At 41.3% G+C, this 18,055-nt stretch overlaps 1 protein-coding gene across 2 annotated transcripts in view; it reads right to left on the bottom strand.

The window, feature by feature from the left end:
• The window catches only part of SV2C (synaptic vesicle glycoprotein 2C), a 370,967-nt gene that overhangs the window by 24,106 nt on the left and 328,806 nt on the right, over window positions 1-18,055 (bottom strand). For both annotated transcript variants that reach the window (XM_053701385.1, XM_053701387.1), the window contains one exon: window positions 14,329-14,439. In XM_053701385.1, the coding sequence (XP_053557360.1) occupies window positions 14,329-14,439 (111 nt within the window). The remainder of the gene's footprint in view (window positions 1-14,328; window positions 14,440-18,055) is intronic.

The following is an 18,055-nucleotide window of genomic DNA, read 5'->3' on the forward strand; positions in this document are numbered from 1 at the left end:
ATCCGACACAAATTTTACTGCACGCTCCCATAGAAGTATGTTTGGTGAGTACCCCCAACAGGCCGGGTTTTCATTATAGCTGAACTAGAGCACAGGTGAAATAATCAGCTGATGAGTGAGAACAGATTAGTATCTATGGTTACTGATCAGCTGATTATTTCACCTGTGTTCTAGTTCAGCTATAATGAAAACCTGGCCTGTTGGGGGTACTTGAGGACCGCGGTTGGGAAACACTTATTTAGAGGACCCAAACTTACCAACTTGCAGATTTTAGTGTGCCATAGACAAGCGTTTCTCAACCATGGTCCTCAAGTACCCCCAATAGGCCAGGTTTTCATTATAGCTGAACTAGAGCGCAGGTGAAATAATCAACTGATCAGTAACCATGGTAACTAACCTGCTCTCACCCATCAACTGATTATTTCACCTGTGCTCTAGTTCCCCTATAATAAAAACCTGGCCTGTTGGGGGTACTTGGGGACCGCGGCTGAGAAACACTGCCATACACTATAGTTTGAGCGATACTAAATAACTTTTAACTTGTAAAATGCCAAAATTACGCGCTATTGATTGTGCTTGAGCATTGTTATCACACAATATTGCTAATATTTTTATGCACTACTTGTAATCTACTTCAAAATGTTTTAGAAGCATTTAAACAAGAGACTTTGTAAGAAAATAATTGCATTGTTTGCCAGTCTACATATATAGCCTAAATTAATTTTGTCTAATTTTACTGTGGCCACTTAAGAACATATATAAATGAGCTCTTGCTCTGATCAATCACTGTGTAGCATGTTGTGGATTTTAAAGTCTGCATGATGAACTCTAACCTCTCTGATGGAGTGGAAACAACAAACTTTCCAGAGTTGCAATAAAAGTGAGGCAAAAAATGATTAAAATACACAACTTAGTTTTGATTATGCATAATTTAAATTTTTATGGGAAATTACTGTACATTTTGATTTTATTGTTCCTATATGAAAACTGTCAATACTTAAAGGGACATGATACCCAAATGTTAAAACATTTGAAGGGGATGCAGTACAAATCTGACTAGAAAATATCATCTGAACATGAACATCTCTATGTAAAAACCAAAGATATTTGTTCTCAAAATGTCCTAAGTATTCACAACTCATGGTAAAGTACTTTAAAGGGACGCTAAACACAATTTTATTCCTTCATGGGTCAGATAGAGCATGCAATTTTAAGCAACTTTCTAATTTACTCCTATTATCAATTTTTCTTCATTCTCTTGCTATCTTTATTTAAAAAGCAGGAATGTAAAGCTTAGGAGCCGGCCCATTTTTGTTTGAGAACCTGGGTTATGCTTGCTTATTGTTGGCTAAATGTCAGCCACCAATAAGCAAGCGCTATCCATGGTGCTGAATCTAAAATGGGCTGGCTGCTAAGATTTACATTACTGCTTTTTAAATAAAGATAGCAAGAGAACGAAGAAAAATTGATAATAGGAGTAAATTGGAATGTTGCTTAAAATTTCATGTTCTATCTGAATCATGAAAGAATAAATGTTGGTTTAGTATCCTTTTAAGCAGCAAATCAGTATGCCTGTCCCAGAACTTGCCTCATGCACACTCGTGTTATTTACCTATTCAGTTTAAGCAAGTTTACTATGAAATTTCATGAGATCACAATAAAAGAGTTCATGAACTCAGCACTGCTGATGCTGATTGGCTGCTGTTCATTTCTTCTTCTTTTTTTTTTACCTGCTGCTGAGCAGTAACTGACAGATAACTTTTAATACAGCACTTACTCTAGTTAGCTGAGGAAATTGTGAGGTAAAATATCTTCCTTTTTTACATAGCGTTTTACAGTTATGCTGCATCACTTTCATGTGATTTAGCATATGAGTATTATGTCCTTTTAAGTGAGATATGTGAAACAAGTCATTGATTATGTGCATTGAAAATAAATGAGCTTCATATGCTGTGCTGTAAGAAAATGTTTTGTTAATTATAATTATAGAACGTGATCAGACTGATATACTTTAGGAACGTTCTCCTCTGTGAAAAGCACAACTGGGCTAAAAAAAGCTACTCTCATGTGGCAATTGTGCCATATAACAAGCCACTGAGCTGTTGTTCGTTCCTGACAGACTGCTTCTCTATCTGTATGTACCAGATGATCATTGAGCTGGCTTTCAGGGTGCCAGGAATCAGACTGAGACGAGAAGTGCAAAAATAATCACACCTTTATTAATACCAAAAAATAATAAAAAGTCCACAAGTCAAATAACAAGCCAGGAATCAAAACCAGAGCTGGTAGTCAGACGAGCCGAGTCAGGAGCCAAAGCGAAAAGTCAGATGAGCTGGAATCAGGGACAAGGAAAACAGCAGAGTCAGGAACAAGCCAGGGATCAGGAACCAGGAAGGACGCCAGGCAGCCAGGTAATACACAGGAACTCTCACAAACAGGTCTGAGACAACGCAAAGACAAAGCATACTGAACAGAGGCCCTTTAAATAATAAGTGATGACATCACAATTCTGAGACTGCATCCTGTCTCACATGGATGATGCACACCAGTCTGGTCATAAAAGGAAGTGCAGGAATTGAGCAGCATCCCCCACAATGCACCATAGTCAGGAAGAGAGGTGAGTAAAATGGCTGCCAGCAGCACATGGCAAACACAACAGGGAAAAAACCCTGACAGTACCCTTCCCCGCAGGAGGACAAAAGGCTTATTGGGGAAACGGGCATGGAAGGCACGGAGGAGGGCGGGAGCATGAACATCAGAGGAGGGAACCCAAGAACGCTCCTCCAGACCGTAGCCCCTCCAGTGAACCAAATACTGTACACGGCCCCTGGACATACGAGAGTCAATAATGCTGCTGACCTCATACTCCTCATGGTTGTCAACAAAGATAGGATGGGGACGAGGCAACACAGTGGTAAACCGATTACAAACCAATGGTTTCAAGAGGGAGACATAAAAAACATTGGAGATGCGCATAGCAGGAGGAAGGTCAAGAGCGTAGGCAACAGGATTAACCCGTCGGAGTATTCAAAAAGGACCAACATAATGGGGAGTCAATTTATTGGAAGGCACACGAAGGTTCAAGTTGCGGGAGGACAGCCAAACTCTCTCACCAACCTGGTAGGAAGGTGCGGGCAAACGCCTACGATCAGCCTGGAACTTTTGGCACTGCATAGAACGATGAAGGCAATCCTGAATCTTCACCCACGTGGAACGGAGTTGCTGGAGATGCTCCTCCAAAGCCGGAAATACCCTGAGACATGAATGAATCGGGCAACAAGGATGGTTGAAACCCATAATTCGCCATGAACAGGGATATCTTGGAGGAAGCATTAATAGCACTATTACGAGCAAACTCTGCCCAAGGTAACAGTTCAGACCTTTTATTGTGGTGATCTGAGACATAGCAATGGAGGAACTGTTCCAGAGCTTGATTAGACCGTTCCGCAGCCCCATTGGATTGAGGGTGATATGCCGAGGAGAAGGAAAGCTGGATCCCCATTTGAGCACAAAAGGAATGCCAAAATCTGGAGACAAACTGGCTACCCCTGTCCGACACTATCTCCTTGGGTACCCCATGTAAACGGAAGACCTCCTGGGCAAAAATTGAAGCAAGCTCCTGAGCGGTAGGCAGCTTCATCAAGGGAATGCAATGTGACATTTTAGAAAAACGGTCAACCACCATAAGGATAACAGTATTGCCATTGGAAACAGGGAGCTCGACAATGAAGTCCATGGAAAGATGTGTCCAAGGACGCTCACCATTAGCAATAGGTTGAAGAAGACCCACAGGAAGGCGTCGAGGAGTCTTATTCTGTGCACAAACTGAGCAGGAGGCAACATACGCAGCAACATCAGAACGAAGACCTGGCGACCAGAATTGTCGAGTGACAGACCAAATCATTTGGTTCTTGCCTGGGTGACCTGCGGCTTTAGGATAGTGGTAAGTGTGCAAAAGTTTAGTTTGAAGATTCTCAGGAGCAAAACACTTACCACTAGGTTTCTCAGGAGGTGCATTGGTTTGTGCACCCAGGATCTCCTCCCCCAAGGGAGAAGTCAAATTAGTACGTATGGTAGCAAAAATATGGTCAGGAGGTATAATAGGAGTAGGTACAGACTCCTCCTTGGACAGAGGTGAAAATTGTCGAGAGAGGGCATCAGCCCTAACATTCTTACTACCAGGCAGGTAGGAGACCACATAATTAAACCGAGACAAAAATAGCGCCCATCTGGCCTGTCGGGGCAACAAACGTTTTGCTTCAGATAGATAAGTTATATTCTTGTGGTCAGTAAGAATGAGCACTGGCACGCTAGTACCCTCAAGAAGATGCCTTCATCTTCCCTGTCACCAATTTCATAATTGCACTCTGCTGGAGACAATTTCTTAGAGAAGAAACCACACGGATGCAAGGAACCGTCAGGCGTAGGACGTTGCGACAAGAGGGCACCTACTCCAGTCTCAGACGCATCGACCTCAAGAACGAAAGGCAGGACAGGGCAAGGATGAGCCAGAACTGGAGCAGCAGCAAAGGCTGTCTTAAGACTATCAAAGGCCTTAATGGCAGTAGGTGACCAATGGAGTGGATCATTCTCTTTACGGGTCATGTCTGTGATAGGTTTGACCAAGGAAGAAAAGTTTTTAATAAACTTTCTATAGTAATTGGCAAACCCCAAAAAACGTTGAATAGACCAAAGACCAACTGGGCGAGACCACTGCAGAACTGCAGATAACTTGTCAGGATCCATGGAGAATCCTGCAACGGAGATAACATAACCTAGGAAGGTTACTTGAGTCTGATGGAACTCACATTTCTCGAGTTTACAAAACAGGCCGTTCTCACGTAATCTCTGAAGAGCCCGTATAACATCAGAACGATGAGCCTCAAGTGTGTGTGAGTGTATGAGGATGTCGTCTAAGTACACCACAACACACTGTTGCAACATATCTCGTAGGACATCATTAATAAATTCCTGAAAAACAGCAGGAGCATTACATAGGCTCAATGGCATTACAAGATACTCATAATGCTGTTTTCCATTCGTGGCCCTTCTTAATCCTAACGAGATTGTACGCTCCTCTCAAATCAAGTTTAGTAAAGACCGTAGCTCCCTTGAGGTGGTCAAAGAGTTCAGTAATAAGCGGAATAGGGTTAGCATTCTTAATGGTAAGACGATTAAGACCCCTATAATCTATACATGGTCTTAACTCGCCACCCTTTTACTTCACAAAGAAGAAGCCAGCCCCTGCAGGAGAGCAGGATTTGCGGATGATCCACCGTGACAGAGCATCGACAACATACTCCTCCATAGCACAATTCTCTGCAACAGGCAGAGGGTACACCCGGCCCCGAGGAGGAATGGCTCCGGGTTGCAGGTCTATGGCACAATCGTAAGACCGGTGAGGAGGCAACGTACCGGCACGCACCTTGTCAAACACGTCTAGGAACTCTCGGTACTCCTCTGGCAATTGAGAAACCGAAGAAGTGCACAAGACTTTAACTGGTTTCCGAAGACAAGTGGAAATATATTGCGGGGACCACGACAAAATTTTGGACCTGCGCCAGTCGAGACTGGGATTGTGCTTTTGGAGCCAGGGATAATCCAGAACAACTGGAAAATGCAGAGAGTTTATCACCTGGAACTGGAGGGTTTCAAAATGGAGAGCCCCAACAGCCATGGACAACGGAGCAGTTTCGTGAGTAACGAGTGCGGGCTGAAGGGGCCTGCCATTAATGGCCTCAATAGCAAGCGGAATGGACCGAGGCAAAACAGGAATGGAGTGCTTTGATACAAAAGCACTGTCAATGAAATAGCCCGCAGCACCGGAGTCAACAAGAGCCTGAGTGACTACGGAGGAGTCCACCCAGGAAAGGACAACCGTGACCAAAGGTTTCTCCTTAAGCGGTTCCGGGGACGAGGATAAACCACCCAAGGTCTGCCCCCGACAGGACCTTAGGTGTGAGCATTTCCCGGGCATGTAGGACAAGACTTCAAAAGGTGGACCTGTAACCCACAATAGAGGCAGAGCCCCTCCCTCCTCCTAAAGGCCCTCTCTGCCGCGGAGAAACGCGTAAATCCCAGCTGCATCAGCTCAGCAGTACCTGGTGACTCGGGACCAGGAGGCATGGGAGGAGAGGGAGGCATGGGTGGGAACAAACACGTAGGAGACAACGGAACAGGAGGCTTCCACAAGCGCTCCTTGAAAGAGGGCCTCTCTCTGAGTCTGATGTCAATTAGGAAAAAAAAAGACACCAATGCCTCGAGATCCTCTGGTAAATCTCTGGCAGCAACTTCGTCTTTAATCGCATCAGAGAGCTCATGAAAGAAGGCGGCAACAAGGGCTTCATTGTTCCAACCTACCTCTGTGGCAAACGTACGGAACTCAATAGAATACTGAGCAACAGATCTTGTACCTTGCTGAATGGATATGAGTTATTTCGCAGCAGAGGAGGAGCGAGCCGGAACATCAAATACCCTTCGAAAGGAGGCCATAAATTCAGGGTAATTTGAAATCACAGGTTTATTAGTCTCCCACAAGGGATTAGCCCAGGCAAGAGCTGTGTCAGAGAGTAACGAGATGAGAAATCCCACCTTAGCTCTGTCAGAGGGAAACGTCTGAGGTAACATCTCATAGTAAATGCCCACCTGGTTCAAAAACCCTCTGCACTGAATAGGATCGCCTTCATATTGCTGAGGTAGAGGTGCAGAACCAGACATGCTCCTGGTAGGCATAGGTGCATCAGCGGAAACAGGAGCAGCCATAACTTGCGGGACAGTTTGGTCCAAATGTGCAGTGCGAGTCAGCAGGGTTTGCAGGGCTAGTGCAAATTGATCCAAGCGGTGATCCTGTACATCCATCCTGGAAATGATGGCAGGTAAAGGTGGATTATTAGCACCATCAGGATTCATGGCCTTTGCATAATGTCAGGGTGCCAGGAATAAGACTGAGACGAGAAGTGCAAAAATAATCACACCTTTATTAATAGCAAAAAATAATAAAAAGTCCGTAAGTCAAATAACAAGCCAGGAATCAAAACCAGAGCTGGTAGTCAGACAAGCCGAGTCAGGAGCCAAAGCGAAGAGTCAGACAAGCCGGAATCAGGGACAAGGAAAACAGCAGAGTCAGGAACAAGCCAGGGATCAGGAACCAGGAAGTACGTCAGGCAGCCAGGTAATACACAGGAACTCTCACAAACAGGTCTGAGACAACGCAAAGGCAAAGCATACTGACAGAGGCCCTTTAAATATTAAGTGATGACATCACAATTCTGAGACTGCATCCTGTCTCAAATGGATGATGCACACCAGTCTGGTCATAAAAGGAAGTGCAGGAATTGAGCAGCATCCCCTACAATGCACCATAGTCAGGAAGAGAGGTGAGTAAAATGGCTGCCAGCAGCACATGACAAGCACAACAGGGAAAAAACCCTGACACTGGCCCACTGATAACAGTCCAGTCTGCTTCTATTAGCACACAGGAGTTCTATTTTCCCTGTATGCTTCTTGCTGAACATTTTATATATGCACTATACAGATTACACGATGCAACGCCTTCTTGTTGTATTTTAGGAACTTTCATTTGAAGCTCCTTAAACTAACAAAGACACAAAACTAGCCAATTAACATTCATAGTTTAATGTTCATTGGTGGGTTTTGCATCTTAGTTAGTTTAAAAGAAACGGACATTGGCAAGGCGTTATACAATCCCATTTGCTAAGCCTAGATTTCTAGTTAGGCAATATTAGCCAACTGTCTACACAATTAATTAGGCAATATAGGCAACTACCTACAGAACCTTTTCTCAGGTATATTGGTAATACACTTCCTATTATGATGTCCTATGCATTCTGTACAATGTGGAACAAGACTTGGGTGTCAGTGAAATAATTTTTTCGTTTGTGTTTTTAAAACTCAAATGACACCTCCATGGCATTGGAATCAATGAGTATTGTATAGTCCAGGGGTCGCCAAACTTTCGGACCTAAGGGACCACTAAACACACAATTTTGAATCCCGTGGACCACTAACATGATTTTTTTTTTAAAAGGTACAAACCTCTATAATGTGTGTTTATATGTATGTATGTATGTATGTATGTATATATATATATATATATATATATATATATATATATATATATATATATATATATATATATATATATATATATAATGTATATACAGACAGATGCAAAAGTTTAAGAGCCCCTGACAATTTCCATGATTTTAATTTATAAATAATTGGGTGTTTGGATCAGCAATTTCATTTTGATCTATCAAATAACTCAAGGACACAGTAATATTTCAGTAGTGAAATGAGGTTTATTGAATTTTGGACGGAAAAATGAAGGTATTTTGGACAATTCTTCCTTGCAAAACATCTCCAGTTCAGTTAGGTTTGATGGTTGCCGAGCATGGACATCCCACAATCACCCCACAGATTTTCAATAGTATTCAGGTCTGGGGACTGGGATGGCCATTCCAGAACATTGTACTTGTTCCTCTGCATAAATGCCAGAGTAGATTTTGAGCAGTGTTTTGGGTCTTGTCTTGTTGAAATATCCAGCTCCGTCGTATCTTCAACTTTGTGACTGATTCCTCAACACTATTCTCAAGTATCTGCTAATATTGAGTGGAATCCATGCAACCCTCAACTTTAACAAGATTCCCAGTACCGGCACTGGCCACACAGTCCCACAGCATGATGGAACATCCACCAAATTTTACTGTGGGTAGCAAGTGTTTGTCTTGGAACTATGTGCATAACGCCCCTTGTTATGACCAAATAACTCAATCTTTGTTTCATCAGTCCACAGCACCTTCTTCCAAAATTAAGCTGGCTTGTCCAAATGTGTGTTTGCATACCTCAAGCGACTCTGTTTGTGGCGTGTGTGCAGAAAAGGCTTCTTCCACATCACTCTCCCATACCCAGGTGGTAAATCGCCATAAAACAGGCTAACAATGGTATTGAGCCAGTTGTCCGTTCCTGTGAGTGCACTTCTCTCTGTATGTATTTAGTCTCCCTATGGGAAAAATGGGCAACCAGACATGGACTCCTTGCTCAGTGTGCTTAGAGGAATATGGCTACTCTTCACTGACGAGGCCCAATGAAGGCCGAAACGATCATCTGGGGTTGCTGTGTTCCTTGCTCAGAGAGGAATTGCCTGGTATTTTGGCGCTGGACTGACCGTAATAGGCGGGATCAGACTGATATACTACAGGAAAGTTCTTCTCTGTGAAAAGCATTACTGGGCTAAAACGCTGCACCCAGGTGGTAAATCGCTATAGAACAGGCTAACAATGGTATTGAGCCAGTTGTTCGTTCCTGTGAGTGCACTTCTCTCTGTATGTATTTAGTCTCCCTATGGGAAAAAGGGGCAACCAGACATGGACTCCTTGCTCAGTGTGCTTAGAGGAATATGGCTACCCCTCACTGACGAGGCCCAATGAAGGCAAAAAACGATTGTCTGGGGTTGCTGTGTTCCTTGTTCAGAGAGGAATTGCCTGGTATTTTGGTGCTGGACTGACCGTAGTAGGCGGGATCAGACTGATATACTACAGGAAAGTTCTTCTCTGTGAAAAGCATTACTGGGCTAAAAAGCTGCAGCCAGGTGGTAAATCGCCATAGAACAGGCTAACAATGGTATTGAGCCAGTTGTTCGTTCCTGTGAGTGCACTTCTCTCTGTATGTATTTAGTCTCCCTATGGGAAAAAGGGGCAAGCAGACGTGGACTCCTTTCTCAGTGTGTTTAGAGGAATATGGCTACACCTCACTGACTAGGCCCAATGAAGGCCGAAATGATCGTCTGGGGTTGCTGTGTTCCTTGCTCAGAGAGGAATTGCCTGGTATTTCGGCGCTGGACTGACCATAATAGACGGGATCAGATTGATATACTACAGGAAAGTTCTTCTCTGTGAAAAGCATTACTGGGCTAAAAAGCTGCACCCCGGTGGTAAATCGCTATAGAACAGGCTAACAATGGTATTGAGCCAGTTGTTCATTCCTGTGAGTGCACTTCTCTCTGTATGTGTATATATATATATATATATACACACACACACTGTACATAACTAGTATAACCATAGCTAAGTTTACATTATGTATATATTTACACATTTTTAATCATTATTTTTTGGAATTAACTAACAGAATAACAGGCAGAAAGTGGGGGAAAAAGAATTATGTTTAAAAGGACCACAAGACTTTCAGGTTACCTCCCCAGTTAGGAATTATTCAAAACTACTTATGATCATGGACAGACAGTAGAGTAATAAATTAAGTTTATATAAGAAAGCTCTCAATAAGGATGTGAGCTAACCATGACTGATGTTACTGACAATTACAATAATACTGGTGGGACATGACTAATCTGCTGGATGGCAATTATTGGAATTCAGGTAGAATGGCTTTGTGCACGGGAAAATTATTAGAATTAAAAAAATAATAATATTTAATTAAAGAAAAAGAAAATGGAGGGGAGGAAGACACACAGTGATGTAAGTCCATCTGAAGGAATTAGTAAAACTACTACAAAGAGACAGGTAAAGGGAAGAAAATAAATGAAATATGAATGGGAAAAAAATTAAGATTTTCTTTTTTATATACTTTAATTCCACTATTTCAAGCCAAGACTATATCAAACTCTGCTGGCTTTAGAATGGAAGCATCTTCCTCTGAGCAGCCCACCAGGTGGGAGGAGTTAAAAATACAATCTAGCTACGCAAGTTGTGCAGTACTACGCAACGTTCGTAGGGAGATTGTAATTTAACTCCTCCTCCATCGGTTTTCACTGATGTCCAGCCAGGGGGTGATACCATCAGAGGAGATTAATTCCTGATTGATGGTGTCAAGGACCACCAACATCTTCTCGTGGACCACCAGTGTTCCATGGACCACTGGTTGGCGACCACTTGGCAACCACTGGTATAGTCTATAACTCTCTAGAGCAATTATTATTACTATTGTGCTAAAGTGTGAACAGACAGGGAAGAACTTAATTTGAGTGGTGCTGTGTTAGCAATAGGATCCAGATAGCGCTTCTCCCAAGCATACTAATCTTCTAGTGTATGTAAACTTGTAAACTTTTGGAGTATTGCAAAGGGTTGTGCATATTTATTGGTTTGCCCTCCCAGAAAAATCCCATATCACAAAGTGTGTTCTAAAATATAAAAAAGTTCAGATCTGGAGTAAAAATAAGTCAAGAAATTATCTTACACAAGTGGGTTTAAAGTCATGGAAGAATTAACCTGTTATTGTTAGTATCATTTATTTGCACCAACACATTCTGCAGTGCCATAAACTCAAGTGCATGATGTCATGGTAAACATTACAAAAGAGAATGAAATTAATAATGAAGAGGTGCCCTTGCTATGAGTTTCCACATAATGTTGGTCACCTTGTAAAAGTTGATGTACAGGACTGGTGGGCTTGTGAGCTTACATGCTAATGATCAGTGAATATAGTATGTATCACTGAGTATAAATCAGTGGAAAACTTGGGACAAATCTTAAAAGTGAGGAAGAGAATTCTATAAGTCCATGGAGGGACTGGACGAACAGTAGTTTGAAAGGACGAAGATAATGAAGTTGCATTCATCATTGGGAAATACGATTAGACAGTGGATTAGAATCTTAGTTGTATCTTCTATTAGGATAGATAGGAGGAGGATAGGACTGCATGAAAGAGGTAGATTTGAGTCTAATCCCAATATAGATTATACTGAGCCCCATGGTACTTTACTAAGGAGTCTAAGCATAATGTATATAAGTAAAGATAAGTAAAGAGGACTAAGAACTGAGCCTTGATGCACCACAACTGATGGTGGTAAAGAGCTATAAGATGAATATATTTTTATTAAAAATAAACTGCCTCCTTTTATGTTAAATTTACTTAGATACTGTGGTCTTCTGCACTTTCCTGCAACCAAAATGTTAGTATATGGGGAAGTTGATTGGTGTATACATGCTGTGCATTCATACCAATATACACCAATGAGCTTCTTTATATGACCAAAAGTATAGCATTCTATAAGGGAAAGCATTTTTTTCAATAAGAATATATGGCAAATTCGCATTTTTTTCTTTAAAACATGCTTTGGCCAAAGAGTTCTAAATTGTAAGCAAACAAAGGAGAAAAGAAATGCTGGAGCCAAGTAGCCAGTGCAGTCGGTGGTTTTATTCAGTTAGGAGACTTCAGATAGGTAAGGCTCCTACTATCTGACACGTTTTGAGTATGCATACATGCGCTTCATCAGAGATAGATACCTGATACACCAGGTGAGCCTAAGTACTGTGTGCCAACCAATGAGAATCAAAGGTAATCAATCTACTACCATAGGAGGAGGGCTATTGTGGTGAATACAGGTGGGATTGTGACATGCTTGATGGCATAGTATAATTTTGACTTTACAAAGCATTAGGTACATTTTTCACAGTATTCATTTTGATTATACATGGAATGTGTTAAAAATATTTTTCTTTTTTGTTAAAAAATATACACATGTATTTACTCAATATTATAGATCTTTGGGAAACTGATGCTTTATTTACATAAGAATATACTAATAATTCAGATAAATAAAAAAAGAAGATATAAAGAAGAAAAAATATTATGACTAAAATGGTATAATAGTATAAGCTAAAATGATATATTAGCTAATAATGTGATCCTATGGAGGACTTTAGTCCTATGTCTTAGTAGTGATACCTCCTATGTATTAGAATATATGTATGTTAGTCTCATTAAAAATATGTACATATTATTAGGATCCATTTTTGTTTCATTCTTCTTGACCTTAGTACTAAAAGATGGTGGCATGGGGGTACTATGTATGTTCATTATTCGTGCCCTAGCACACCTAGCTCATATTCAATATTGGTTAATTATCGAATAATTATGATGGATATAGATCAGATGTAATATGGTTGGCAACTAAGTTGTAGGTGATGTCTATATTTTTTCGGATGATCCTCACTCAACAAACAGATTAACATCATACCTCCGATTGATGCCTATGGGTGTTGTTGTTGCTAATGTGAAAATCCAATAGACCTCTCTTTTTAATAGATGTTTAAGTCTGTCACCTCCCAGGGGGTCTCTTTCTATGTGTTCTATACCAAAAAAAGAAAAGTTGGAGATGCCTGCTTGATGTGTGTGAAAGTGTTTGGCTATGGGGGTTCTGGGGATTTCTTCCTCTATCAAGATGAGGTGTTCTCTAATTCTGTCTTTTAAGGGAAGTGTGGTAATGCCCACGTACTGAAAATGACATTGTTTGCAGGTCACTAAATACATTACATACTTGGATGCACAGTCTATTCTATTTTTTATGTGATATTCTCTTCCTGTGTGTGTTGAGATAAATACTGTAACTTGCTTTTGTTTGTGTAGGCACATTTAAAGAAGCCTGTAGTTGGAGTAAGCCAGTTTACTACATCTCTGTATTGGTTGATTTTTTAGCTACATACTTCACTCTGTTATCCAATTTGAATTTAAGTGAGGCGTCTCCATTGAGAACTGGTAAATACTTTCTTATTATGTCACAGATGCTGTAAAATTGTGTACTATATTTGGTTGTAAAATATATATCATCTGTATCTAATAAGTCAGTAATCTTGTTTTTCTTATTCATATGTTTGTTCTTATTTTTGTTTTTGTTTTTAATGTTGTTGTTGTTGTTAGTGCTGTTTAGTAGGTATGTCTGTCCATTTTGGTGACCTGTAGATTGATTTTGTTGAGTGCTGTTTTGTTATAGCCTCTAGCTATCAGTTTGTTAGAGAGTATTTTGCCTCCTGTTTATATAGTTTTAATGTGGAGCAGTTTCTGTGTATATGGAGGAATTGGCCTTTGGGTATACCCTTTCTCATATGGGGTGCATGACAAGAACATGCTCTCAGTATGGTGTTCCTTGAGAGGGGTTTTCTGTAGTTGGAGGTGATTATGTTGTTATGTACATCATGTTTCAAGTATAGGTCCAGATACTCTACGCTGTGTTCATTAGTCTTGTATGTAAATGAGAGATTGAAATTGCTGTGGTTAAGTTTTAAATTGTAAACAGAATGTCAATTTAATACATAAGAATGTATATTTATTTATTTTTAAGTCATTGGATGCCTTTGTTTATGTGAGTTTATGTGAGTTTAGTGTAATATTTTAGGCATGGCTCACACATGATTTATAATAGCTGCTTTTATTAAAACCAACTGTAATGAAAAATATAGCTGCTAGTAATGGGAAAAAGGACATTAAATGATTACATTTGTTCATAGATATCTGATTGAACTATCAACACAAATTTCGGAAATAGATATTGCATAACATTATTCTACTTACACCATAAAGCTCCGTTTTTACTCTGACAAAGGATCTTCTGTACCAGGTTCCTGTGTCTGACTCAATTTCAATGAGTTCATCAAATTGTTTTGGAGTCTTAATTCTTTGAACCTATAAACGATTCCAATAATAAAATGTATTTTATTATGACCTTTAATATGCAGATGAAAAAAACTCAGTTGCAAATATTAAATTCACTCAATCTCATGGTCAAACAATCATTAATCTAATAACTAATTTCCTGCAAAGATTTTTTTAAGAAATCTGCTCTTTGGTTTCTACTGATAAAATGTATGACCTTGTGGTAAATTAAGCATAGCAACATTTACTTGATTAGCTGAAATAACATTCATAACAGGGTGACATATTTTCTTGCTTTAGAATTATTTGTATTATTATTATTAATAAATATAATAAAATAAATAATAATAACATTCTGCATTTGCACACACAGAGTATAATGAATTAGACAGTTTTCACCCCCCAAAAATTGAGAGACTGCGGTAAGTAGAAGCAGAAATTAGTAGATAATATTGCTTGAACGATATCCTGATAACCAAGTTTCCTGGAAGAAACTTTTAAGAAGGCAGATAAAGAATGTTGGTCTTTAGTGTAATTTTAGGTAGGTAGTTAGGAGGCAGAGATATTTTTGATATATGTAGATTTCAGGGAGCAGGTGAAGTCCTTTTGGTGGTACTGAGATGAGATGAAAATGGGAGCTAAGAATCATAAATCATGATCACATGAAACAGGATGGTAATGTTATGGTATTATTTGGAGTTAAGGGTTAAGGCGCAGTGTTACAGAGGTTGCCCCAGCTAATGGTTGTGGTTTAGAAATATGCTGTAAGTTATGGGGTACAGCTATAAATGCTGAAAGAGGGAAGCATTAGCAGATACAAATGACTGAGGTAAGGTAAGGATGCAATATTAAAAATGTATTCGGTTTTGGATAATCTATTTTCTTCCTAATGGGAAAGAGTCCACAGCCGCATTCATTACTTTGGGAAATAAGAACCTGGCCACCAGGAGGAGGCAAAGACTCCCCAGCCAAAGGCTTAAATACTCCTACCACTTCCCTCATCCCCCAGTCATTCTTTGCCTTTCGTCCCAGGAGCTTGGCAGAGAAGTGTCAGAATTTGTTTTGTCTCTTATGGAGGGTTCTACTCCTCGCAATGGGACAGGAGTTTTAAGTAGCCGTATAAGCTTCTCACTGAGGGCCTGGGTGAAAGTTAGAGTCCGGAGATGCAGGGAGATCTCTCCTCTGCGACACCATACCGACTCATATTAAAGCTCCTATAGCAATCGGCATTGACGAGTGTCACTGCCTGTTTTCTACACTCAAGACCATGTCAGGAGCGATGCTACTAACCTGTCACACTTGAAGACAGGGTCACAGTTTGGCACCTTTTATCTTTATAGACTCAAGGGATAATATCTTCTTAGGGGGATTATGGAACAGGGGGAATATTAATTTTATATGTTTATTTGATTTTATGCTGCTTTATGTGTGAGATGGTAGGCTCATAGGCTGTTATGGAATATACAGGTTCCACTTTCACTTTGAGAGCCATGCAGCTTACAAGCTTGGCACGCTTTCTCTCATAGCAGGGACAGTCCTGCATTGCACACTATGTGATTCATTCCCTCTTCCCTGACCGGACTATCAGAGAGGAGTCATAAATCTCTGTACTGTCTGGGTCATAGGAGGTGGTGAGTGCCCCAGCCATTGGGGTATAAGGGTGCAGTTTTTATGCACTAGCGATGGAGGATTCTGTTACTTTAGAGGGCACTCCCTCTATTCCTAAAGAGTAATTCCTGTTTATACAGTGAGGAGGCCCTAGTTCCCCCTCTCAATTATGTTCATATGCCTTGATAATGTGATAATTATGTTCCATATGCCTTGATAATGTAATAATATCAAACATGTTTGATACCACGGAGCCGTCCACCTCTGAGGAGTTGTCATCCTACATTATTATCTCTCTACACATGCAGTTTTCCCATAGCATTGCGGATCCTCCATCTAGAGGGGGCATTTTTTTCTCCAGACATTACTGCGCAGTTCAGACGGCGGTGTCTGTGGATTTAATGCTTTACCTCACCCTGCTAAGCGCAAGCGAAAGGTTACAGAATGCACTCCTTCCCAGAGTACATCAAATAAATTTTGGATTTAACTGATAGGGTTATCCGAGGTTGAAGTTCTTTCTGAGACTTCAGAGTATGAACTTTATGGGTCGGAAGTCTGCTGCCTCTCAACCTCCAGCTGCGGAGGAACCAGACTTAATTTTAGGAATTTGCACTTCTCCTAAAGGAAGTTTTTGCCGAAATCAGGGGTTCCAGACGTCATATTGCCTGATGAACCTTTATTTCCTAATTTGAATAGAGTTTGAGGACAGGGTGCTGCCTTCCCTTCCCTGCTCCTGTTGTCCAGGGTATTCCACCTTGGACTGTACAGTTTTCTGCGGGTGCGACTGTCCCTGAGTGTTGTGCATTTCGTTACAGAATTGCACGCCTTTGCGTGTTACTCAGACATGTTTTTTCAGTTATTGAATGACCCTATCCTTAACGGATACGGGAATACTCAGTCTGCTCTTCGAATGGTGCACCTCATTAGACATGTGGGGATGATGTAATCTCCTGATTGTCCATGTATTGAGATCTTTTCCAGTTTTTTTGGAAGATCAGGGCTCTGTTTGGCTGGTCCTGTGGTAGGCCTGTTTCTTTTTGGCGTTAAACTACGGGTTGCCTTGTATTTTATTTTCATCTGATAGGAGGTCCTGTCTGTTTCCCTTCTTCCCCTCTGAGGGAGGATTTATGCGGCTTGATGGTTAGGACCCGGATTGCAGGCTGGTTCAGTTCTGTCTGGTAGCTATTTGGACATGTGGTGCCGCTCTGCTTGGCTGGTCCGGTAGAGGTGTCGAGTGCTCATGTTATGCTCTGTGTTCAAATAAGCATTCTAGAGGACCGGTGTGTCCGTGAGGCAGGAATGATTGTCTCAGTCCTTATAGCCTTCAATTTGGATGTCTGGGTCAGTGGAGTTCCACTGCGTCTCTCTCTCTCTCTTGTGTCTGGGGTTGTCAGACCCTAGAGCTCCTTCCCATGTGGTGGAGGGTTGGTGGGCTTGTGCCATCTTGCCGCCGAGTTGGGCAGTTTGGCCTTTTTTCTTTTGAGGCCCTGAGAATTGTCCTTGTGGACTTAGTTCTCAGCAGCTAGTTTTTTGTGTAGTTCAGCTGCCTTGCAGCGGATGGGTTGCATAATGTGACCAGCTGCAGCTCTTGCACATTGACTGTGTACTATCTAGCTATTTTTTATGAGACCTTTTGGTCTTCCTCTGTTGTCTACATGTGAGTTTGGTCGCCTTTTTGGGACCTAGGTTCCCCTCCGGGATATGGTTGTTTCCTGTTAGGGACACTGGGCGTGGTCTCCTTGGGTACTGCTCATAGCTGGGGATGCTGTGCGTCCTTTTCTTCCTATGATCCTCTGACTATATGGAGGTGATGCGGAGACCAGACTTTGCTCAAGACTTTGCTTGAGTGATTTTGGCCTCGGGGTATCCACTTGCTTGTTGTCCTGCGGCTGTTTGAGAGTCTATGGGCTCTAGTGTCGTTGTACAACTTTTAACGCCTTAGCTCCTTTGGAGCATTGGACTTTGGCAAGTGGTGGTCTCTTCCTTGGGTCGGGACTTGCGAGTTATCTTGTTATCTGGGTTGATCTGGATATTGCAT

The sequence above is a fragment of the Bombina bombina genome, chromosome 2 (assembly GCF_027579735.1).
Source record: "Bombina bombina isolate aBomBom1 chromosome 2, aBomBom1.pri, whole genome shotgun sequence".
Taxonomy (NCBI): domain Eukaryota; kingdom Metazoa; phylum Chordata; class Amphibia; order Anura; family Bombinatoridae; genus Bombina; species Bombina bombina.